The sequence below is a fragment of the Nicotiana tomentosiformis genome, chromosome 6 (genome assembly GCF_000390325.3).
Source record: "Nicotiana tomentosiformis chromosome 6, ASM39032v3, whole genome shotgun sequence".
NCBI lineage: Eukaryota > Viridiplantae > Streptophyta > Magnoliopsida > Solanales > Solanaceae > Nicotiana > Nicotiana tomentosiformis.
The window spans coordinates 106,226,211-106,252,994 of NC_090817.1; the positions used below are offsets into that span (position 1 = coordinate 106,226,211).

At 38.8% G+C, this 26,784-nt stretch overlaps 3 protein-coding genes across 3 annotated transcripts; 1 reads left to right on the forward strand and 2 right to left on the reverse strand.

Annotated features, from left to right (window-relative positions):
• Nucleotides 1-874: 874 nt before the first annotated feature.
• Nucleotides 875-5,881, reverse strand: LOC138894531 (uncharacterized). The gene is made up of 3 exons (XM_070179233.1): nt 5,716-5,881; nt 4,626-4,942; nt 875-1,276 (listed from the first exon to the last, which is right to left on the reverse strand). Exons 1-3 carry the CDS (start codon nt 5,879-5,881, stop codon nt 875-877), a joined length of 885 nt encoding a protein of 294 aa, XP_070035334.1.
• A 2,166-nt stretch (nt 5,882-8,047) lies between these two features.
• On the reverse strand, nt 8,048-15,370 carry LOC104090196 (auxin efflux carrier component 6). The gene is made up of 8 exons (XM_009595247.4): nt 14,763-15,370; nt 14,050-14,409; nt 13,354-13,607; nt 11,525-11,732; nt 10,637-10,722; nt 10,331-10,488; nt 9,286-9,362; nt 8,048-8,578 (listed from the first exon to the last, which is right to left on the reverse strand). The coding sequence occupies exons 1-8, from the start codon at nt 15,185-15,187 to the stop codon at nt 8,512-8,514; spliced, it is 1,635 nt and encodes a 544-aa protein (XP_009593542.1). The 5' UTR covers nt 15,188-15,370; the 3' UTR covers nt 8,048-8,511.
• A 6,220-nt stretch (nt 15,371-21,590) lies between these two features.
• Nucleotides 21,591-22,796, forward strand: LOC138894532 (uncharacterized). The gene has a single exon (XM_070179234.1). The coding sequence runs from the start codon at nt 21,591-21,593 to the stop codon at nt 22,794-22,796; it is 1,206 nt and encodes a 401-aa protein (XP_070035335.1).
• Nucleotides 22,797-26,784: the final 3,988 nt, after the last annotated feature.

The following is a 26,784-nucleotide window of genomic DNA, read 5'->3' on the forward strand; positions in this document are numbered from 1 at the left end:
TCATTGTTCCGGTTGAGACTATTGAGGTAAATGAGAAATTGACTTACGAAGAGATTCCAGTTTCTATTATTGATCATCAAGTCCGAAAATTGAGAAATAAAGAAATTGCCTCCGTGAAAGTGTTGTGGCGAAACCAACAGGTTGAAGAGGCTACTTGGGAGGCCGAGGAAGAAATGAAGAAAAAGTATCCTTATTTGTTTGAATAGCCATGTATTTTATAAAGTTGTGATCTATGAGAAATATTCTAAGAGTTGCTTTCTATGAATTTTGTATCATTTGTACAATTGGCGTTAAGGGTGTTCCTTTCTGGAAATATATTGCTTGTGAGACCACAGTTGGTGTTATTGTTTATTATGTTACGTCATTGGATTATGTATGTGCTGTTAGGTTGTGTTTTTGGGGCTCTCTGACAGGTGGATAGGCCTAGTTACAAGGGAAACTCTGGCAAAATTTTTGGAGATTTTGGGAGTTAGTCAAATTTGGGGCCGCCCGAAAGTGGTATGAAACAAACTGAGTTGCATAAGATGCTAATGGCGTATTTTTACCCTCATTCGAGGACGAATGATCCTAAGCGGGGGAGAATGTAACACCCCGGAAAATTTTGAAGTACTTAAGTGTAAAGCCCAGTAAAATTTGCAAAGAAAATAATGTTTCATGGTGCCGGACTAGACTACACTAGTCCGGCTTCGATCAAGTTGCCTAAGCCTCGAGCTTATGAGCAAAATTTTCATAAAGTATGAATGAAACAGAATTTTCACGAGGCAGGAAATTGAACAAAGACAAGTCAAAGAGAAAAAAGATATTTTATACATACGAAGATATTTACAAGGACTGATCAGGGTCCTGTACAATAAAAAAAAGAAGCCTAAGATTCCTAATTTTCCTCAGGGGCAGCTTCTTCTCCATCGAGGTCCTCCCTATTCTCGGACCCGTTATTGCTGCCATCACCATCATCATCATCATCGAAAGAGGCCAGCGCTCCAACATCAGCTTCATGCTCTCTAACATTTACTATCTCGTCGGTAAGATCGAAACCTCGAGCGTGGATCTCCTCGAGGGTTTCCCTCCGAGATTGGCATTTGGTGAGTTCAGCAATCCAATGTGCTCGAGTTTGAGCGGTCTCGGCTACCTCTCTAGCTTGGACTTGAGTGGCTTCAGCATCGGCCCGGTAGACGGCCACGATCGCATCTACATCGGCCTTTGACTTTTCGGCTTCAGATTTGGCCTTTGCAAGTTTGGAAGCCAACCGAGCCTCGAGATCCTCTATTTTCTTTGCCTGAGTCGAGTTCTTCTACTTCATGCCTCAAAGCTGCCTTTCGACCGATGACAATTGGGCTCGAGCAGTCTCTTTTTCTGCAGCAAAGCGTTCCATCCATTCTTTCCACCCCAAGGTCTCCGCCTTCATCATGTTGACCTCCTCGCGGAACTACTCGATCCTATCGACATTCTGCTGCAGTTGTGAGATTGAAATTAGCCACCATTCCTAAATCGAGCCCATGAGCTTTTAAAATTTTCATTACCTGCTCGATCAGGTCGGTCTGATCTTTGTGAGCCGTGGCCAACTCGGCTCAGAGGTCCTTGATCGTTTCTTCTTTTTGCCCACCGAGAAGGTTGAGGGCATTCCTCTCCTCGGTAAGCCTTTGAATGTCGGCCTCGCACCGACTCAGCTCAGCTCGAGACCGAGAAAATACTTCCCGATGAAGCGCTGAGGCTTACACAGAAAGGAAAAAAAGAAGTTAGACATGAAGAGAAAAATGAACACAAGGGTAGTTAAGGCTTACCCAATTCAGAGCTTGCTGTGCTTCGTTGAAAAGGCTCGATTCCTCGCCCGAGTCCTTCCTCGAGACCTCCAAGTCGCTCAGGCCGGTAGCATCTTCGACCCCAGCAAAGTAATCACGGAAAGGGTCCTACCTTCCATGGGCTCCTTCGATGGAGAGGGTCTTCAAGGCCCGAGCCTCTTGAATCATCTCCTCAGAAAACGAGGTAGCAGCGGGGATGTAACACCCCGGAAAATTTCGAAGTACTTAAGTGTAAAACCCGGTAAAATTTGCAAAGAAAATAATGATTCATGATGCCGGACTAGGCTTACATGTTTAAGGATTGTAGAACCGCGTCTCGGACTTTTTGGGTTGAACAATGAGCCGGAAACTAAAGAAAAATGTTTGGCGGAAAAGTGCATTTCTGCGGTCCATTATGCGACCGCAGAACCACTCTGCGAACCGCATAATGGCCGCAGAGTGAGGCAGTTGATTGGGTCACTTGGAAGCAACTATGCGGTCGACTATGCGACCGTATAACTGTTATGCAGTGCATTATGTGACCGCATAACAGTTATGCGGACCGCATAGTGACCGCATACACAAACAGTTCTTTTGGCTATTTTGTAACCAAATATGCGACCGATATGCGGTCCGCATATCGGTTATGCGATTGCATACCTTGTTCCGGAGCTCCATTTTTGGGTTTTTAAAACCCGACCCTATTTCGTTAAATACACTCTTTGGGCCATTTTTGAGACATAATCTCATATTTTAGAGTGAGAGAGAGTGCCCTAGAGTGAGAAGGTGTTCTTCCATAAATTTTCTTCAATTCTTGCTCAAGGTTTGGAAGATTAAGAAGGGAAGCTTACTAGGTCTTCATCCTAGAGGTAAGATTCTACACCCTAAACCCTAATTTCAAAACTTTCTAAAAATTGGTAACTAGCAAGATAAATTTCTAGGCATGAGAGTTGTTTATTTCACATGCATGTGTTATCAAATGGTGTAGGAAGATTATTGAGCTAAAAATGGTAAAGATTGGGTTGTGGGATGATGAAGTCCTTCATAAAAAGGACATTAAAACCTTATGCACACCTAGTGTTTGATAAAATGCTCAAGTGAGTTAGAACCATGATCATCTTCCTAATTTTGATTCAATTTGTTATATTTCTAAAATAGATTGAAGTTGCTAAGAATTCCGAAATGTTTTAGAGTGTAAGGAAGTTCAAGTGAGGTATGTTGGCTAAACTCTTCTCTTAGAATTGAATCCCACGATATTCATGTAAATTATGTAAGTCCCGAGTGATTCATTATGAAATTGGCTTTTCCGAGTAAGATTGGGTTGAACGATATATGTTCAGCAAGCATTACAAATGCTCTATTCATGTTATGCTACCAATTGAGGATGTGTTAAAATATGGATTGTGCATTAATAATGTTTCGACTTTAAGTCAAGTTCAGATGAAGGCTATTATGCCAAATTTTGTGAAATATCTCTATGTGCATTAGACTCTAAATTGCTCACATGTGTACTACACACTTTGATTTGAATTGTGTTTGTTGTTGATGACGAGGATGATATTTGAAATTGATAATGTGAGCATGAAATACTGAATATGGCCAACGTGCCAAGAATGATCTTATAATTATGGCCACTAGTGCCAATGAAATGAAAAAATGTAAAAGTATTATGAAATGCGATGATTGATATAAAAAGGTTGATGTCTCAAATAAGATGGCCTAGCCGATCGGGTCGTGATCAGAGACCATGCCGCACACATGGTGGTGATTGTGCTAGAAATTGTAATTGAAATGGTAATTGTGGTTGATGTCCCTAATGGATAGCCTAGCCGATCAGGTCATGATCGGACTCCGTGTTAAAGACGGTGGTATTGATATTGAGAAAAATTGTGGTTGATGTCTCTAATGAGATGGCCTAGCCGATCGGGTCGTGATCGGACTCCGTGCTAAGAGTACGGTGGTACCGGTATTATGAATAATGGTATTGTGGACAATGGTATATCGATACTAAAAATCTCCCAATGTGAGATATGGAAATTAATTTGAACATTGTCTTTATCCTAAATTGAGGTTTGATGTTGATTAAGTCTTTCATTGATATTATGATAATCTTATTTGTATTATTTGTTATTCTATTGAGAGGGTGTTTAGTTATACATACTAGTGCTATTCAACGGTACTAACGTCCCTTTTGCCGGGGGCGTTGCATCTTTAAATGGATGTAGGTGGTTCCACAGCAGGAGATATTGATTAGTGATAGCAATGCACCTTCTTCCCAACTGACTTGGTGAGCTCCATTTCATTCCGGGGTCATAAATCTTTTGTACTTTGTGTATTCTGTTGAGGTATAGCCGGGACCTTGTTGCCGGCATTATCATTGCACTCTTCTTTATCTATAGAGGCTCCATAGACATAGTGTGGGTTATGTATTGGTGCTGGAGAAAGACAAACTATGTTATGTTGTGGATGTATTACTTGTCCATTTGAGACTTTAAAATGATGAAACTATTGGAAATGAATTGGTATGGTAGACATGAACACATTTTCGTCTAATTAATGATAATATGTATTTTCTCTATTCATGGATGAGTTTGGGTAGAATGAAATCTAACAGGCTTGCTCGGTCAGGTTCACTCGGTTGAGCGCCGGTCGCGCTCCTCGGTTTTGGGGCGTGACAGGGGAGCCTCCAATTTCTATCGCCCCAAGTAGATCACTTGGGGCATTCTCTCCATCTCGAGGGGCCTCGAGACCAGCCCCTACAGCCGTACTTACCGTTGACTCATTATGGTGGGAGGCATCTTCAATCCTCGATGACTCTCGGACTTCGCCCAAGTCTCATCCCGAGACCCCCTCATCTTGAGATGGAGTCTCTGCAGCCTTCACCGATTCAGTGGCCTTTCGGGCCTCGGTGCTTATTCCCACTCGGGCCACCAGCTCAGAGTCATCTTCTTCCTCTTCTTCATCTTTCTCCCTTAGACGCCGAACAGAGTCTTCGATCAGAAGGATGATGTTCTTCTTTGGCTTACGAGCCGCCTTCTTCTTAGGTTCTGGATCCTTGGAGGATGAGGTCTTTTTCCTCTTTTTATCCTTCGCCAGTTTCGGTGTCGGGATCGAAGTCTCCTCCTCACTAGATAGGGGCCTCATGACAGCATCTTTACCAAGGCCTGTAGAAAGGAAATTAAGTAAGAAATGCTTTAACTAAATCATCAAAGACGTGGAAAAGGGGCTTACCATGATTTTTGATCTCTCATCGGCCCTTTGATAAATCGCGCCATGAGCGCTCGGCGTACGTAGAGGTCGAGGCCAGGTCCCGAACCCAGCCCTCGAGGTTAGGAATTGCACCGGGCATCCAAGCGACTGCTACATCACGGAAAAGGATATCGATGAGAAGAAGCAAAAGACCAAAACAATAAATAGGAGTTAACAGTGGGATTGTACTTACGCTTCATATTCCATTTCTAGGGAAATGGCATCTTCTCGGCCGGGATTAGGTCGGAAGTCCTCACGCGAATGAACCGGCCCATCTAGCCTCGGTCCTTGTCATCATCTATGCTCAAGAACAACACCTTTGTAGTCCGACGCTGAAGTTTTATTAACCTGCTTCGATAGAGGCGAGGGCTGTACAACCTGATGAGGTGGTCGAGGGTGAAAGGCATCTTGCTCACGAAAAATCAGAGCAGAATAACAATCCGCTAAAATGAGGGATGGATTTGACCTAGGGTTATTTGATACTTGCAGCAGAAATCGACGATAATGGGATCGAGGGGGCCCAGCGTGAAAGGGTAAGTGTAAACACTCAGAAACCCATCCACGTGGGTAGTGATGTCTTCCTCGGGGGCCGGAATCACCACCTATTTGCCTTCTCAGTTGTAGTCTTTCTTCACCTGCTTAAGGAAGCTCCCAGTTATCGAGCATATATACCTCGACATTGGCTCACATCGACCAGGGACCGACGAAGTTTTGTCAATCTTAAAGTCGGAAGTGAGGACGCACCCCCCGGGAACACACTCCTCAGGGCGCGGCTCCACCGGTATTTTGTCGCCGGCCGGCCGCGATGAAGAAGCATTTTTCTTTTGAGGAACAGTTATTGACGATTTCGCCATTTGGATTTGAAGTTAAAAATAGATGGAGATGATAAGATTTGGTGTTCTAAGAAGAGGTTAGCAGTAAAAATCGTAGATTTGCAAATAAATAACTTAGAAGATGTAAAAAGCTTTGGAGATTAGAAAAAAGTTGAAGGTAAAGTTTGAAAGAGTGTAAAAAGAGGCCTATTTATGGGATTCACATCGACGGTTCAAGGGCACTAGTGGCCGACCACCAACTGATACACATTAATAACTTGGGGAACTGTACCAACGGTATATTTCGGTCACTTCCGTCGCTTACGTCACGACGGTGATGTCATGGCAGGTCGAGGTAAAAATCGAAGGCTCAATTCGTTTCTTGTCATTACATTCTTAAAAAAAGAGAGGACTATCTGTATACGGTTAAAACCGAGCCCACCCAATTTTTCTATCTGACCGGGACCAGGGAGCTGCATCGAAGGTCGGCCCCGTAGTGGATCAGACTAAGGTACAAGGACAAGGTACCAAGTTCGGGATTCGGGGTACCTGTCGAGATCGAGGCCAGCAGCGATCGAGACCGAATGAGACAGGCATCGAGCAAGATCGAAGATAACATAATAACGGAAAGGCAAAATATCCGTGATTGGTCGAAGATCATGGTGAAAATCTCGGAATGGATCAAATCAGGAACGGTTAATTAGCTAATCATGGGATTTTCTTCTGTAATTAGAGTTATACCATAAGTAGAATTCCTCTACTATATAAAGGGGAGTATTAACCATTTGTAAGGGCTATATTATTCTCGCATAAAAAAGCCAATATAACGCTCTCTCTTTAGCTTATACTCTCTTGTTCATCAGCTTGCTTTATTTTTAACTGTTTTGGTATCAATTAGTTCAAGGGCACTCTAGCGCTAGGGTTGAATTCCGTTTCAACTCTGGTTCGCTTTACTTTATAGTTCATTTCTGTTATTAATCTTCATATTTATCAATTGGTATTAAGCGAAATCACGTGTCCTTAGAACCATATTATAAGTTTAATTGTTATCCAATTTTAAGGGTAAACAATAATGGTCATATAACTATAATCTTTTTTCACCAAAGTCATATAATTATATTTTTTCACACAAAAATTATAAAGCTTTCACTAACTCACACAAAAATCATAGTGATCGAAAAATACAAATTTCTGATAATAGTTTCTTATTCCACATTTTTTTTAATTTTCAGTCTAATAAAATAATAACCCAATTAAAATAGAAATGACCCAACCTAACCCGATCCAATACACATATATAAAAATTAAAATAATATTAAAAGTGAATCCCCCAAAATACGATACTTCTATCTTCTTCTTCTTCTTCTTCTTCTTTTTTTTTTTCACATTTTCATTCAATACCCTTTTATTTCTTTCTCTTTTTATTTTGTTAGAATCTCATGCATTTCAAACTAAAATTTTTGGTGAAGGATTCACTTTCTTATTATTTTACTTTATGTGTATGCGTATTGACTTGAGTCGGGTTGGATAATTCCTATTTTAAAGATAAAAAATTGATCGGTCTGTCGAAACTAATTTCATTCGCTAACCATATATATATATATATATATATATACACACACACACACACACACACATTAACAGCTATTATTTTTGGGAGCTGCTAAAAATATATATATTTTCTATTTTAATTGGGTTATTATTTATTAGGCTGAAAATAAATAATAATAAAATGTAGAATAAGAAAAAACTATTGAAAAGTTGTATTTCTCTGTCAATGTGATTTTTATGTGAGTAGCAAAAGTTTTATGATTTTTATGTGAGAAAACATAGTTATATGACTTTGATGTAAAAAAATCATAGTTATACGATCATTTTTGAAATTTATCTTAAAAATCCAAGACCAAACTTTCAAACTTACGGCACAAGCAGACAATGCAACAACATTAGTACAATGACTGATTAAGTTGCCTTAAAAACTCACTAATTTTAATGACAACAAGCAGTCATGTCAACCATGAGTTGCTTGTTTAATAACTCTTACATATAATATATAATAGAAATACGCCGTTTTAAATTTCTTAAATTAAACATTTGAACGAGCGTTTCACAATTATTGAACACAGCATAATCAAGCCATTCAAGAGGACATAGACTATCAGAAAAAATAATTATGTTTACGAGACGCAAATGGAAACAAAGACAATATAAACGAGATCAAAATATTCCTTTTCTTCTCTTTTTTCTCAGGTCAAACATTGCTTATTTGTAACACACTTCAAAATTATGACAAGAAAGTCAGTCCCGAACCGCAATGATATGTCGTAATAATATTTTATTCCCTTTCGGTTACCACTAACCTATATTGCACTAAAGGAAAGAGTAATATTCGTAGCCGAAGAGATCTTTTACATAATTTTGCTATCACTAACTAAATCGACACTAATAATGGGTAATGGAGACTAATACTAAATAGTGTCGATTTTACTAAGTCAATATTCCAAATAGCTTTTACATAATCAGAACACAAGAAAAGGAAGTTGATGTATGAGTACTCTAATTAATTATTACTTGTCAAAGTGCTGGTTAGGTCAAAGTAATACACAATCGGGACCAAATTATTATCCGCATGGGGGAAAAAGATTTTCTTGATTATCGCTTCACATTTTTCTTCATAGCCCCAAAAGTATATAATAAAGGAGGGTTACTGGTAATGAAACCAGCATCCCAAATATAACCCTGCAAAAGAAGAGAATAAGCTCATTTCAAAAGGGTTAGAAATGCAAAAAGAAGGAAACAACTAGTAGATATCCCTTTATTTCCAAAGAAATTACTATTATTCTCTCTATTTCAAAAAGAATGAATTTTTTAGTATTTGGGGAATCAAACAAGGTTTTTTCTTTTATCATGTATTGTAAATAATTATTAAATATTTTGAATTGTTAAGTGATTTATAATACGTTTTTTGTAGTTTCTAAATGTGTATATTTTTATTTAAGAACTTAAAAAATCTATGTTCGAATTCACATCGAAAATTAGTCAATTTGACACTCGTACTTCAAAAAGGTTCAAGCAAATTAAAATGGAGGGAGTATCACTTTTATATTCTCTTTGGTTAATCATATATAGTAGTATTAACTAAAATTTGACCAAAAGTTTTCTTTCTTATATTTGATATGGAAAAGATGTCAACTTGTAGCTAGTAATTTGCATAGATCTCCAATTTACCAAATTTAGTTCCCAAAGGATGAATTTAAATTTACAGTGAAGATAATTTTAAATCTACCACAAAAAACGAGACACGACAATTAATTGATAGGAGAAAATGAGCGAAAAATATTGATATGTCAAAAGTGTTTCATTCAGTAGTATGAAATTTAAGAACTTATTGTAAATAATTTTTTTGTTTCTTTTATTTTTGTAAATATCAATTGAGATCAACTTACCCAGTACTTAGTATGTCGGGATGCAATCCATATTCTCTTGCGAAGACAAATGGAACAATTCCTTGGGGAAGAGCTGCCTGAATTTGACAGAAAATTGAGTTGTATTAGCGTTTTATAATGCAATGGTTATCTTAATTATTTATTTATACCTAGATATTAACGAAGTAGTTAAACTACTCTGGACCTGCTTATGCAAATAAGGGCGAGATAATAGAACACACACATATATATGTATTTTTTTAAGGAGCAAAGGTATACATAATAAATTATATTTTTTCTCCCAGGGAAAACTGTTGCAATTGAAGGGGCTGCGCTACAAATATAAAAAGTGAAAATTCCCTACAATTTAAGCGACAATAAATAAATGTTTTGAGTTCATGCTCTGAAATGTTATACTAACAAACTTCAAAAATTATTAACAAGTGGAAGTCATCAACATTCCTCCCTATAATAATAAAAACAACCATGTAGCGTGAGCCACTAAATATTAAATGTACATGTCCAAACTCTTATATCATACTAATTGTTTAAATTTTGATAACGCAATATGGTTCAACTAACTTAGAGAACGGAATTACACTTACCCGCACTAAGCTTTTATCCCAATATCAAATAATATAATTTTTAATGTTAGCAGTTAAAAATTAAAGAGAGTATAAATATCATTTAACCATGGTTAAGTGATAAATATATATATGAAAGATACCCGATGCAAATAAGTTTTTATCCTAGCTTAACTATATCATCGTGTATTAAAGGGCAGTCACTATGTCATGTTGCTCTAGTGGTGAGCACCATCCACTTCCAACCAAAAGGTTGTGAGTTCGAGTCACCCCAAGAGCAAGGTGGGGAGTTCTTGGAGGGAGGGAGCCGAGAGTTTATCGGAAACAGCCACTCTATCCCAGGATAGGGGTAAGGTCGGGATTATACAGGGTTGTTGTTGTTGTTGTCACTATGTCATATTATTGAATCAAGATAAATTGATTTAGAAAGTAAAATTTCATGTTGGAGTACTCTTTTGATCACACTTTATATTGTTTGTTACCTGTACAATTGCAGTGTGAAGTCGAACTCCTTTAAGCCCAACAACAATAGAAGCAGCTGACATTACTAGAGGTCCACCTATAAATCTGATGGCCATTCCTATGGCTGCCATCTTCGTGCCACACGCAATTATTCGTGGTTGAAGTGCCATGAACAACCCTACAATAGTACAATGTACCATAGCCATATTAAAATTAATATTTATTACTACATTTTATCTAATAGTTGTTCAAAAATGTAATTAAGTTCCAAGTATTAATCACAAAAAGAGTTGGGATATTGCGTAAATTTTTGTAATGTCACATACCTAAACTGAACATGGCCATCCCAAGACCTGCATCTGAAATTATTTTAATGGAATATTTCACCAAACTGGGCATCCCCACATTCCATCTGCTCAAAAAGTTAGGAAACTTTGTTATGATTCACTAGACAATAAAATAAAGCAGCGATCTCCTATGTAACAGTACTGGAAAATGACATGTCAAGGAAAGTTACACAACTTTTTCTTTTATGAAGATACTAAAGTTTAGTCCCTTTTATTTTTGGTTGCTATTTGACTTCTGAACAGGTAGAAGTAGAACCATCATTTAAACTTTGACATCATAGAAATTGAAAATGACCCTTTAGGGAATATAATGCCGACAAGCAATTTAACTTTAGAATAATTCATGAATAAGATTATCGTGTATTTGGTACCAAGGAAAATGTTAATCGTAAAAAATGAGTAGTTTTATCATTTATTTTTTCATGTTTGGTTGGTGAGTGAAAACAAAATCCGAAAAATATTTTTTAGTATTTAGTTAGTGAGTAGAACATACTTTTTCCTGGAAAATATATGTTTTAGGTAAATAATATATGGGATAGGGGTGGGGGGTTTTGGTGGTGGAGGTGGGGTGGGGGTTGTGGGCGGGGTGGGTGGGGGTGCACGGCTAGGGCTGGGTAAGAATAGGGTTGGAAAGGTCGAAAAAGAGTTTTGAAAAATATTTTTCCTCTTCTTGGTAGGAAAAACAGTTTCCTCCAATTGGAGGAAAATAAGTCTATGAGAAAAATATTTTTTAAAACATTTAACCCAACCGACATGCAAAAATTAAAAAATATTTTTCATACCAAACATACCCTATATTAAGCAAAAGTATTAAAATACACATAGAAAGTAATAAGTAGAATTTAGAGTAGTATTTAACGAACTCACTTGAAAGAGATAAGAGACCAGAGAAGTCCTAATATACTGGAGTAAGTATTTGGATTACGCGAAAGCTTTCTCCCAACCATAACTATAATTAGCCTTAGCATCACAAAAGCATTTGGCATTTCTTGTTTAATAATATTGGTACTTGCTAAATCTGCAGCTCCTCCTTGTATTGGAAAATTTGAGATATCTCTGAAGCTAATTTCCTTTTCTGGATTAATTAAGAAAATCATATGTAGATGTTAGTGATAGAAGATATTTTAATCAAATTCATTGAAAAGACGAAACGAGGTAAAAAAGAAAAAGGTGGGCAACAATGGAGTGGAGAGAGATCATCAAAAGTGTTTTATTAGTAGCAGATTGCAAGTGCGCTATCAAATAAGTCTCTCCATCAAAATACACGTGCTTTAAAGTAATGATATTGTCTATATATTGAAGTCTGATCCAATCATTATTTGCCCATTTAAGAGGAAATTATTTTGAGCAATTGTTGTCTCAATTTTTCTTTGACCTTTTTCTATTTTCTTTTTACTTATTGCAATATTTATGAAATTAAAACTAGATTGTATAGATTGCACTTTTTCAGGACAGACAAGTCCCTTTTAGGGAAAAACAAAAAGGACAAGTGACATGTGAAAAATCTGCCTCTACACTTGTATGGTACAAGTAAGAAACTCTATCGTTTACAATTGGTAGAAGGGGCATAGATTCTTTTATCATTAGTATGAACTCGTTTTTTCAAAAAACAAATTACTACTATTACAGCTGAAAATATTACTAGTAATTTAATTGAAGATTTTGACGGACCAACCAATTAAATTATAGAAACATACTAGGAATATTAATTGTTTCTGACATATAAATTCTACTAAAAATGTACTAAACAATATAAACAATTTGGTATAATTGGATATAATTAAAAGAGAAAACAGAGTAATAATTCTATAAGTATCAATTAATTTTGATTCATTTTAATTTAAGTATCAGACAATTTGTTCTATTGACAGGTCAGGTGGACAGAGAAAGAAAATATGACAATCAGAACGAGACAATATACATCTGAGGATATGGGGACAAAGACTTTATTCTAGGCATGCAAATGAGAAAACAACCCATCTATACTATATCTTGGCCAGTCAAAGAAACCCCTTCAATCTTGATTTGATAATACCTAAACGACATTCTTGGGATCACCATGCTTTATTTTTGTTTTGTACTACCTCTTTATCAATATTCGCCCGTCCTAAACTTAATTACTACTCCATAAAAGAATTTAAGTACGGAGTTCAAGAATAAAATTTCCAATACAAAATTGAGCATCGGTTTCATAATTTTTTATGCAATAAAAATTATATGAAAAATACTCAAGGTCAATATCTTCCTAATTGAAACTATTTTTAATTTTTTTAAATAATAAAAAGAAACTTTCACAAAATCCAAATATTATAGTTTTACCATTATCAATTCTCCTAGATCTTTTTTTTTTAATTTTATCTTTTTGAAGTAATCACGTGGTTATATACTTTTTTTCAAGAAATAGTACTAGTAATTTGTTTTTCCTAATTATCACAGTCACTTTTTAGATCAAAGTTATTACCCCTATATACTTTTAATTATTATACAAGGTTTAAAGTTTTAAAAACTACGCAGAATATACTTTCATATCATGAATTAACATATTCTGGAAAAGGAATGAAGACTCTTTTTTTTTTTTTGGATTACAGGAATATTATTGGTAATAAAGAGAGAGTATTAAAGTTAACAATCTGCACGACAAAACAACAAAGTCAGATACCAAAACAAATAATTATGTTGACAACTCAGTAGCGTACCTCCAACATCTCTGTATCCTTGTCTGTCTCCATTTAGACACTTCCCTGGCGATTCCCACGCCATTTTAGCAGATGGAGATGGCTGCCGGAACACCTTCCCCGCCACCGGAGACATTACCCACATTGGCGTATTTCCGGTTGTTGTCACTGTGGTCGTATCCAATTCATTGAAATTCGACGCCCTGGGCGTCGGCTGCAGCGAGTATGCGTCGGATGATGCGTAGCTCGACAGTCGAGGACTCGCTGCACGAATCCTGTTGAAACATAATATAGTTAAGTAATTAAAACTGTTCTATCACTAATAGTAAAGTATTAAAATTGGCAAAATTCCTAGGTTCAAATTTCACTGCTCCAAAATCATAAAGTATTTCCATGTATTTGATCTATGGAAAAGAATTAGGCACAAGTGAAGGAGTGTGTAGAGATATACCATATTAAATACACTTTTTGTCCCAATTTATGTCATGCATTTTATTTTTTTAATATGTCCTAAAAATAATGATGCCGCACAAATAGTTATAACTTCTTTTGGACTACAAATTTTAAAAAAATTTACTTCTTAAAATTTATGCCTAGTCAAACTTAACTTAAAATATGACAAAAAGAGTAATTAAAAGTATACTCTCTTTTAAGTAGTATAACGTAAGCTTTCAAATGATCACGCTTTCAAATGATCACACAATTCTAACAGTATACCCGACTCTTAAGTCGCCATGTCCAAATGGGATATCTCCATTCCGGAATTCATGTAAAGGTGTTGGCGTGTGAACAGAGAAGATTTCAGCATTGGAGAGATTGGATGCCCTTGGCGTGATTCCTACGGAGGATGAAAACCCAGACTCCGGCGCTGATGATGTTGATCGCCGGATACGGACGCGAATGCGGCCTTTACCGTCGACTTCCGACTCCGTACAAAGTGGGTTTCGGCCGTCTAGTGAGATAACATCATTGTCAATCTCGAACTTGGTTATGGCCGCAGCAGCATTGCCAGGATATTGATTTTTAATTAATATAATGGCCGCTCTATATTCAAACAGGAATAATAGTAAAGTATACCTGCATGATACCACCAAAAAAGTTTAAGAAATGGAACATGAATTTTCTACTCCTTTTACATCTAAATAAATGAAGAAATAAAAGGATCCGAAAGCAAATATTACATGCATGCCCAAATGTGCTATAAAATTATTACATTATATTGACATGAGGAATAAAGCTTATTTCAAGTACTAATAAAAGCATTCACTACAAATTCTTATGCTCACTTATTCAAGTATATGATGTTTTCCTTGAGCCCGTTTGCGTTGAATACGCCTTTTCCGACTAGACATGAAATTTTACCCCCCAAAATATAAAAATTTAGGAAAATAAAGAGGTAGAGAACATAAGTGGTGCTGGATTAGTATTACCAGATAATGCATTGAAGGACAACAAGCTGAACCATGAGATTTTGAGTGAAATCTCCATACATGGCATTGAGCAAAGGAATGCCCATGACCAAAGTGTTGGGCAAAGTTGAGACAGAGAAGAGAGTGATGAGCCAATCCAACTGCCCTTTACAAATGGCCCAAAATGACAGCAACACAAGAACAAAAATCTTTGACAAAGTGTCAGCCAATATGAATTTCGTGTCCATTTGGTAAGGATTGTTCTGAGAAATGAAGTGGAAGGACAGCACCGGCACGGCGAATACGGCGACGAAACGGTTGATGCCGGAGCATTGCTCCGGCGAGAATATCTTCCACCATTTCACTGATCCATATGCCACCAGCATAGCAAAGTATAAAGGCACCATTGAACACATTACTTTGTAAAAATCATTTGCACCTATCATCTTCTCTCTCTCTCTATTAAGGAGAAGGTGAAAGTGAAGAATGGTGAGGATATTTATTGAGTTTATATAGAATATTGAAGACTAAATTCCCTATTTTGAAACTTTGGATGTACGTTAAACGAGATTGTTACTGATAAGCAGTGGACTTAATTAATGGTTGGTAGATTGAATGATTAGTTCTTTAACATATATAGGGAGAAATTTGACAAGGTGCAAATGTCTAATTTTGGACATTATCTTTTTTCTTAGATCTTTATTTTTTTTAGTTTCGAAGTTGAACGTCTAGTTGATGAGTCAAAGATAGTGCATTATAGCAGTGTGTAGAAATTGAAAAATATGTTATTCATTTGATTCTTGTGCTTATATATACTACTATACTAGGTGTTTAATTGTTTACATAATATACATGTGTTTGTGTGTACGTGGGAATTGAGGAAGTATGTCATTTATTACCCAAGTCAATAATTAAAAGCTTGTCTACTATGAGGATATTGTAGCTTTCCGTAATCATGCGCTTTAGATTCCTCTAATCCTTTCATTGTTTTCTGGTCGTGCACTTTGCTGAAATTAATTAGCAGCGAAATAACTCATCATGAAACTTAAATCATGTAACCTCCACTGTGCTTCATTCATGAATAGTAGCTTTTCTAATTAAAAGACATTCTGGCCGACAAGCTGAAGTTATATCAAAACTATACTTTGAGACAAGATCACAGTAGTAATTAATTAAAATAGTATTTTTATCCAATAGTATAAGCCTTGACACGCACTTCAATACGGTAAAATAAGAAATACTGAGTTCTCTATGCGGGTAAAATCGAACTCGAGATTGACCGAGCATCAAGCATGACAATTTGGGATCGAGAGATGGTGATAGAATCCCGGAGATCGGTTCCTGCCTTACCAAATTAGCCATCGGAACCACCAAACATGCCTTCGAGTTTATCGAGGTCATAACCAGTCCCGGTCATAACGGTCTCAAGGAATATATTGCCAGCTTATCTGACAGGGGTCCGAAATTTCCGCAACTAACCGGGCATTACGACAGAAATCACGGAACATGCCAAAAGAGGGACCAACGGTCAACAAATCAAGGACTTTTTTACCTTTTATGGAATAATAAAATAATACTTTAAAAGTGGGTTCCTCTAATATATAAAAGGGGCCTCACAATTCATGAAACACATGGTAACATACACTCATAAGCAATACATTACCGTTATCCCCTAAATTCTTATTCTTTGGTATCTTGGTGTCAACCGAAGTACATTCAATTCAAGGGTGGTCAACTTTCCCATGCTGAAATTATCCAATTCGTGTGGTTTGTAGTTAATTTATCGTTATCTATTTCAATTGCAATCTAATTTATCATTCAGTATCAAGTTAATTCGCATATTCTTTAAACCACTAGCAAATTCAATTATTATCCGATTTTGAGGGTAAACAGTTTGGCGCGCATCGTGGGGCTAAGGATAATAGCGGCAATTTGATACTATTCATCATAACACACCCCATTTTACACTTGTTCTTTGAGGTGTTTCTGATTTCAGGTCAGGATCGAAATATCAAACCCACAGTCTGTCCCTCTAAACATAGACACAGAATCCGGCCACCACGGCATGAACAACAATGCAGCGCTCGGTAACGAGGCAACACCGGTCGATCTTGGTAGAATCCTGATGGTGGTTCCCATCGACGATTGTTCGCATATGGCCATCGACAAAGACCAGCCTACCGACCTCGAAAATAGCATGCACAGGGAAGTGCATTTGATTGCCCAAAACACTCACGACGGCAAAAATGATGGGATCAACCTGCGTATGATCTTCGAAATACTACAGGCTCAACAAACGGCGATAGCTCAATTGCAGAACCAAGGTCGAACACTGAGCAAAAATGAACCCGAGCTCCCCCGGGAAGCCATCCGTAGAAATGAACCAATCTCGGAAAAAACGAGCAAAAGTGAATTAGGGACTAACCCCGAAATCCTGAAATTGCTCGAAGAATTGACGAAATGGATAGAAATAGGGGAAAAGAAAATCGAAACCAATGATAAAAAGGTGGAAACCTAAAATTCCAGGGTCGACCAAATCCCAGGAGCACCCCCGATATTGAAGGGCCTAGATTTCAAGAAATTTATTCAAAGGCCTTTTCCCCCGAGCGCGGCTCTGAAGCCGATTCCCAAAAAGTTTCGCATGCCCAAAATCCCTAAGGACAACGGAACGACCGACCCAAATGAGTATGTAACCTCTTATACATGCGCCATCAAAGGGAACGACTTGGAAGATGATGAGATCGAGTCTGTCTTGTTGAAAAAATTCGGAGAGACTCTGTCAAAGGGAGCTATGATATGGTACCACAACCTTTCTCCTAATTCTGTTGACTCATTTGCTATGCTTGCAGATTCCTTCGTAAAAGCACATGCCAGTGCTATAAAGGTCGAGACCAGGAAATCAGACCTTTTTAAAGTAAAACAGAGGGATAATGAGATACTCAGAGAGTTCGTTTCTCGATTTCAGATGGAACAGATGGATTTGCCCCCGGTTGCGGACGATTGGGCCGTTCAGGCTTTCACCCAAGGACTCAATATTCAAAGCTCATTGGCTTCACAGCAGTTAAAACAAAACTTGGTAGAATATCCATCCATGACTTAGACCGACGTCCACAACCGGTATTAATCAAAAATCAGGGTCGAGGATGACCAACTCGGGATCCCTTCCGGATACGTACACCCCGTCAGGATCACCGACCGAGTCAATAGACACACCGATCATGAACCTAGATCAAACCGGGATCGGTATCAACCGTACAATAGGGACCGGAGAAGCAGTGGGTCTGGGCAAAATCCTATGAGAAATGAAAGAAGGAATGACCGAGGACAAAACAACCGAGAACTCATGAGTGATAAGTGGAAATTTTGACTGCCTATTAGTGCCTTTTAGCTTTCGTTTTAGTCCAAAAGTGTCTAATTGTATTCTCGAAAACTGATAAAGTATGCTTACTTGCAGGAGTATTGAAAAATGAGCCACTACGATGAAATCCATCTCAAGAAGGAGTGATCTGAACAAGGACAAAAATCAGGCACAGACGCTCAAGTGCGAACCGCAGATTTCTATCTGCGGCCACAGAATGTGAAGGAAAATCAACAGAGCCCCAGTGCAATATGCGGACCGCACAATTATTGTGTGGCCGCAGAAGCTATGTAAGAGCCAAAGTTCAGAGAGTTTCATTTCAAGCTCAAGAAGAAATGCGGACCGCACAATAATTATGCGGCCGCAGAAACAGCTATGCGACTGCACTCAGGAAATGTGCGGTCCGCAGAAGAGCCCAGCGCAGCCGCACCCTGAACTGTGCAGACCGCATAACATGAGAAATGCGGCCGCAATTCAAAATTGTGCAGCCGCAGAATCAACTCTTGTCAAGATCTTAAGAGAAGTGCGGACCACACATATAGTTGTGCAGCCGCAAAACCTCCGAAAGGGAATTTTGTTCGAAAATTTTTGCTTTGTATAAATAGTCTACTCTCACGAAATTAGGTAAAGTTTTGAATATTTAAAGTCTGTAGCCATTTTTACTGGACTCTTTAGGCAACTTTAGCTTACTTTGGTGATTTAACATTGGATTTTTATCTTTTCATCTTGCAATTTGAGTTTTATCATCTTTTCTTCTTTATTTTCTTCTATACCCATTATGAGTAGCTAGATTTCTAACTAGGGTTGTGACCCAACCCTAGTGTGTGAACCTAATAGGTGTTTGATTTATGGCTTGTTTATGGTTGGGTATTTATTATCTAGCCTTGTTCTTGCCTTTAATTGTAGAATTAATGGTTGCAAACATTAGTTTATGCCTATTTGACTTGGTCTCTACTTGAGAAAGAAAGACTTAGTCTAGAAAAACTTGACTAACAAGAATTTGGGATATAATCAAGAGATTGATAGTCCCAATTAAAGGGTTGAACCTAGAGATAGTAAAACTCGACTTGAGCATTTTATCGACTGTTTCATTCAATCCCCATTTGGACTTGAGAAAGCCAAATTGGGAAAAATCACTCTCTCACCGAGGGGTATTGAGTGGGTATTTGAGTGTTGATTGCTATAATACACCCCGACCAACAAAACAAGCTTTAAAGTTTATAACCCGTTAGGCAAAGATATAGGTGAAGGTCATACCCCTAGGACTTTTTATATATTTAAAAACCATCCAAAAATAATATTCTCTAGTTTTATATCTTTAGAAATGTAATCCTTAACGTAATTTTAGAAATAAAAACAAAACCATATTTGTGGAAGTGCAACCAAGATACTTCATGTGCTTTATCCAAATATATACCACTAATCCCATCTCAGCTCCCTGTGAATTCGATCCCGACTCCTTGTTGGGTATTATTATTGGAATCGACTGTTTTTCAACCCTGAATAGAGGTGTGATTTGGACGAGATCAATTTTTGGCGCCATTACCGGGGAGCTAAAAACGTATTTAGCTATATATCTGGTTTTGTGTGTGAATTGTCTTCTTTTCCTTCCGTGTTACTAATCTTTTTGGTCAAACAGTTATAGGTGAAACAATGGCTCTCAACAACAATGATCCTCTCGGAAACATGCCTTTGGGGGAGGTGGACGTGGAAGATGACCAAGTTGAATAGGTTCCTCTTGAACCTCAAGAAAATAGACGAGGCCGACCGCCTCAAGACATTGTTCCCGTTCCATCCCCAAATCTATCAAGAGCGGCTCCATACCGGGTATTGCCGAATGAAGGGTATGCAAGTCCCATAGTCACGTCCCGCAATAGGGCGGGTAACTTTCAAATCACAAATGTTATGCTCACATTGCTAGAGCAACGGGGATTCTTCACCGAGGCTCCGAATCAAAATGCGTATAAATACTTGAAAGGTATTGTGGACACTTGTTGGGGGAGTAAACAGACAAATGTCTCCGAGGATGTTTTAAGTTTGAGACTATTTCCTTTCTCTCTATGGGGGAAAGCCTTGGATTGGTTAGAAAGGCTTCCAAACCATTCCATCCATACATGGGATGAATTGGCGGAGAAATTTATTTCCAAGTTCTTTTCTCTCGGGCATATGGCTACTCTTAGAGATGAGATTCTAGTATTCAAACAAGAACCCAATGAGCCATTAAATGAAATATGGGAGAGGTACCAAACTATGGTGAAAGAGTGCGCAAACAATGACATAACGAAGGCTATGATTCAACAAACTTTCTACAAGGGGATCAATACTACCAATCAATGCGTGGTCAACCAACTTGTCGGTAGAAATTTCATGACAACGCCATATGCGGAGGCGTGTGAGATCTTAGATGAAATGGTGGATACTTCATCGGCATGGCAAAGTAGAGCAAATGTTCCTCAAGGTGATCCAAACATGATTCACCTACATAAAGAATTCCATGATCATGGGCAAGCAATTGCCGAGTTGACCACCACAATGAATCAATTAGCCAAGGCTCAACTTCAACAAGTGCAAGATCCTAAGCAAGTCAATGCAATGGAGAGAGTTAATATTATGGTAAACAAGAGAAGGCAAAAGGGTCCTCAAGTGAAAAACTGTGCGGAACATTATGTGCAAGAAGATAGTGGGTTTGATCAAGATGAATTTTACAATGACCAAGAGGAGGAAGTACAATATGTGAACAAATTCTAAGGGCAAAGAAACAACTCTCAAGGCCCTAATCAACAACAATGGCGACCTCATAGTAATAAAGGGAATTGGAATAATCAAAACAACCAAGGGAATTGGAACAATCAAGGAAATTTGAATGGTCAAAATAACCAAGGCAATTAGAGTGGAAATAGTAAGGATATTGGGGAGGCAACAACTAATGGGGATGGAACAATAACCAAGGAAATCGGGGGTCGGGCTTTCAAAGGCCCCCGATGTATCAACAACCGAGCACCCCGCCTCCTTATCCTTCCCATGGTCCAAGCTCTTCCAACAATGATATGGGATGAATTGAGAACATGTTCAAACAAATGATGGAGAAGAATGCCGACTCCGATGCTCAACTAGCCTCTCACAACACTTCAATTTGCAATTTGGAAGTTCAATTGGGGCAAATTTCGCAAGCTTTAAACACCCGTCCTAAGGGGGCACTACCAAATGATACGGTGGTGAATCCAAAGGGTGGGAACAACACGAGATATGCCATGGCCATGACTACAAGGAGTGGAAAAGGTGGGGATGCACCCACCTCAAGTCAAAGGAAAATTGTGGATGATGAGAAAGTGGTACAAGAAGATGAGATCCCGAACAATGTGGTGCAAGAAAATGATGAAGTAAGAATTGATATTGATGATAATGTGGATGAGACTCAAGAGGAAGTGAACCCGTCTAAGGAGCACATTGTTGACATACCGGAACCGGTAGTGCCGAAGGCTAAGGCACCAATGGTAAGGCCTCCTCATCCATATCCTCAAAGGCTTGCCAAGCAAAATGGAGAGAATCAATTCAAAAAGTTCATTGACATGATGAAGAGTCTATCTATTAATGTGCCATTGGTTGAGGCTTTGGAGAAAATGCCCAGTTATGTAAAGTTCATAAAGGACTTGGTGACAAAGAAGCGGTCGATAAATTATGAAACTATAAAGATGACTCATCAAGTGAGTACTATCGTGCACTCAATGGCTCCTAGATTGGAAGATCTCGGCACTTTCACAATCCCTTGTACCATTGGAAGTACCGACTTTGACAAAGCTCTTTGTGATCTTGGGGCAAGTATCAATTTAATGCCCTATTCGGTTTTCAATACTTTGGGAATTGGGCAACCAAGACCTACATATATGAGATTACAAATAGAGGATCATACCATGAAGAGGCTGTTGGGTATACTTGATGATGTGTTGGTTCGTGTTGATAAACTCATTCTCCCGGCGGATTTTGTGATTCTTGATTGTGAAGTGGACTATGAGGTGTTGATTATTCTTGGTAGACCTTTCCTTGCTACGGGGAAGGCTCTTGTTGATATGGAAGCCGATGAACTCACTTTCTGGGTGGGTGATAAAAAGATGGTTTTCAATGTGTGCAAATCTATGAGGCAACCGAATAGCAATGAAGTGTGTTCGTTTGTGGACTTGGTGACCGATGTGATTATTGATGATACTAGTGTCACGATGAATGTTGATGATACTTTGGAGGCCGTTTTGCTTAACCTTGATGATGACGAGACAGGTGGCTATGTGGAATGCATGAACTCATTGCAAGAAATGGGGTCGTACAATTATGGACCCCACAAATTGTCCTTGGATCTTGAAAATCGGAAGACTCCTCCAACAAATCCTTCAATCGAGGAGCCTCCCACTTTGGAGTTAAAGCCATTGCCTCCGCATCTCAGGTATGAATTCCTTGGCCCTTGTTCTACTTTACTGGTTATTCTTTCCTATTATTTGACTAATGTGCATGTAGACTTCACATTTGCGGTGTTACAAAAGAGGAAGAAAGCTATTGGATGGACATTGGTGGATATTCAGGGAATACGCCCCACATTTTGCATGCACAAGATTAATTTGGAGGAAGATTCCAAACCCTTCATTGAACATCAAAGGAGGCTAAATGAAGCAATGCAAGAGGTGATCAAAAGGGAGATCATCAAGTAGTTAGATGCAGGGGTTGTTTACCCCATTTTCGATAGTTCATGGACCTCTCCAGTGCAATATGTCCCAAAGAAAGGGGGATGACGATGGTTACCAATGACAAGAACGAGTTGAGTCCTACAAGAACGGTGACCGGGTGGAGAGTGTGTATGGACTATTGCAAGCTCAACAAAGTCACAAGGAAGGATCATTTCCCACTTCCCTTCCTAGATCAAATACTTGATAGGTTGGCCGGTCGTGCTTTCTATTGTTTCCTTGATGGGTATTCCGGCTACAATCAAATTCTTATTGCTCCGGAGGATTAAGAGAAGACTACTTTCAAATTTCCTTATGGTACTTTCGCATTCTCGCTGATGCCATTTGGGTTATGCTATGCACCAGCGACTTTTTAAAGGTGTATGATGGCTATCTTCACGGACATGGTGGAGGATTTCCTTGAAGTCTTCATGGATGACTTTTCGGTGGTCGGGAATTCTTTTGATGATTGCTTAAAAAATTTGGATAAGGTCTTAGAAAGATATAAAGAGACGAACTTGGTGTTGAATTGGGAGAAATGTCATTTCATGGTTGAGGAAGGCATTGTCCTTGGCCACAAAATTTCAAAGAATGGCATTGAGGTCGACAAGGCAAAAATAGAGGTGATTTCTAATCTTCCACCTCCAACATCCGTGAAGGGAGTGAAGAGTTTCTTGGGTCATGCGAGGTTCTACCGGTATTTCATCAAGGATTTTTCCAAAGTGGTAAACCCTTGTGTAAGCTTTTGGAGAAAGATGCCAAATTCCATTTCAATGAGGATTGCATGAAGGCATTTGAATTTCTCAAGTTCAAATTGACAACTACTCCTATTATCACCACCCCGAATTGGAGCTTGACTTTTGAGCTCATGTGTGACGCTAGTGATGTGGCGGTCAAAGAAGTTTTGGGGCAACGTATCAACAAGATCTTTCATCCGGTCTACTATGCTAGTAAGATAATGAATGATGCCCAAGTCAATTATACTTGATCGAAAAAGAGCTCCTTGTATTATTTTTGCTATGGAGAAGTTCCGCCCGTACTTGATGGGTACAAAGGTGATTGTCCACATGGATCATGTGGCACTTCGATACCTTATGAGCAAGAAAGATTCAACGGCTCGGTTAATGAGATGGGTTCTTTTATTGCAAGAGTTCGATCTAGACATCCAAGACCGCAAAGGTAGTGAAAACCAAGTGGCGGACCACTTGTCTCATTTGGAGGAGGAGGGGAGGCCACATGACGGCCTTGAAATCAATGAATCCTTCTTCGACGAACAACTTCTAGCCATTTCAATGACCGAGATGCCATGGTTAGTTGATTTAGTAAATTATCTTGTAAGTGGTATTATACCGGATGAGTTCTCTCCAAACCAAAGGAAGAAGCTCAAACGGGATTGCCTAGACTATTATTGGGATGAACCGTACCTCTCCCGGATTTGTACCAATGGCGTGATTAGAAGATGTGTGCCGGAGGAGGAATAAGTTAAAATTTTTGGGGCTTATCATTCTTCACCCTATGATGGTTACCATGGGGGAGCAAGAACGACGGCCAAAGTGTTGAGTTATGGATTCTATTGGCCTACTCTCTACAAGGACACAAGTGATATAGTCAAGCATTGTGTTGAATGTCAAAGGGCCGGTGGGATTTCAAATAAAAATGAGATGCCCCTAACCACCACTTGGAAATTGATATTTTTTATGTATGGGGTATTGATTTCATGGGACTGTTTGCAAGCTCTTGTGGGAACACCTACATTTTGGTAGCTGTGGATTATGTGTAAAAATGGGTTGAGGCCGCTGCTTTACCCAACAACGAAGCTAGAAGTGTGGTGGCATTTTTGAAAAAGAACATCTTCGCAAGGTTTGGTACTCCGCGGGCCATTATAAGCGATGGGGGGTCGCATTTTTGCAACAAAGCTTTTGATACCTTGCTTAGCAAGTATGGTGTCACTCACAAAGTCACGACCCCCTATCACCCTCAAGCAAGCGGACAAGTGGAAGTCTCCAACCAGGAGATCAAGAGTATTTTGTCAAAAACAGTGAATGCCAATCGGACGGATTGGTCAAAGAAACTTGACGATGCTTTATGGGCTTATAGGACGGCTTACAAAAGACCGATTGGTATGTCTCCATACTGGTTAGTGTTTGGTAAAGCTTGTCACCTTCCGGTGGGACTTGAGCACAAGGCCATGTGGGCTTTGAAGAAGCTAAATCTTGAGTGGGATGTCGCCTCCAACTTAAGAGTGTCACAATTGAATGAGCTAAATGAATTTCGGTACCATGCATATACAAGTTCATCCTTATACAAGGAGAAGATGAATCACCTCCATGACAAGTACATTCGGAACAAGGAGTTTAAAGAAGGTGATCTTGTGTTATTGTTCAATTCTCGATTACGGATATTTCCGAGAAAGTTAAAGTCTAAATGGAGTGGCCCATTTGAAGTTGTGAGTGTGACACCCTTTGGTGCATTGGACTTGAAGAATAAAAATGATGAAGTATTTAGAGTCAATGGTCACCGGGTGAAGCACTATCTGGGAAAAATTGGTGATGGCCACGTAGTGGCAGTGATTCATTTCAAGTGATTGATGGTAATCTGCATCAGCCACGATGTTTAATCAGGCGCTTCTTGGGAGGTAACCCATGTTTCTTTTTCTTTTCCTTTTTCTTCTTCTTTAGATAGGTCTTGTTTTGTGCTAACTAGTTTTGAAGTGTGTTGCAAGAATGGGTGTGCTTTGCAGGAATTGTGCTCAGGAAAAATGGCTAAGTGTGAAAAAATTACGGACCGCACATTTATTGTGCGGACCGCACAATTTTGAAGGCCACAGCAGAAAGGTGATCTGCGGCCGCACAGTTCTTGTTACGGCCGCACAACTGGAGATCAGAAATTGCAAACTCTCTGAAGTTGTGCATGTCAAAGAAATGGACAAAGTGCGGCCGCACAAGAAAATGTGCGATCCGCACAAAAATATGCGGCCGCACTAAAAAATGTGCGGACCGTAGATCATCAAAAGGGTAATTTGTAATAGGTAAAGGAGTGCGGACCGCACACAAAATTATGCGGCCGCACTCATCTCTTGAACTCTTGCCCTAACCGGTCAAGTATAAATATTAGCCTTCTCACTATTGTTGAGACTTTACGAACTCTGAACAATTAACACAAAGGCAAACATAGTGTACTCAACTGATTCACGCATCTAACACTTATTTCATCATTTTTTATTCTTCCTTAGCATCACTACATCACTGGTATGTTCAATTCATCTTTACATTTTTCAATTTTCTTAATTTTGTTCATAATTAGTTTAGTTATTTTTAGGCCTAATGTCAAATTCATCATCATGTGAGCTTAAATTTGTGTGGGTAACTTCCTATTTGTTATTTGGGGGATGGGTAAACTGTGTATCATGTCTAAATTGCTACTACCATGTCTAAATTGTGCGTGAATTAGAAACTCTAAGAATCTGCTCGATAAAGTTTTGTATTATGCCGCTGCACAAGGGATTGTGCGATCCGTAGATCAGTAGGCTAGGGCATTTGGTGTGGAATGATTGTGCGGACCGCACTTGAAATTGTGCGGTCCACGCATATTCAACCGCGGCTGCAAAAAAGTGTGTGCGGTCGCAGATCAAGCAATTCTATGTCTTCACGGAGTTGTCCTTTTTGAAGTTTCAATGTGCGGCCGCACCCAAAATTGTGCGGACTGCACTTCAGATGTGCGGCTACACTTAAAATTGTACGGACCGCATAATCATCAATGCGGCCGCACTTTCAAATTGTGCGGTCTGCACAACCCCTTATGCGGGCGCACTCAAAAATGTGCGGTCCGTACTTTCCCAACCTGCCATATGTTTTGTTCTCCAAATTTTATGCTTACCTGCACTTAACTAAAACAGACTCTTACTGCTATTTTGTGCAGAATATAGTTAGATCACGTGGTCGTGGTGATATATCAAAGGGGAGGGGTGAACCTTCCA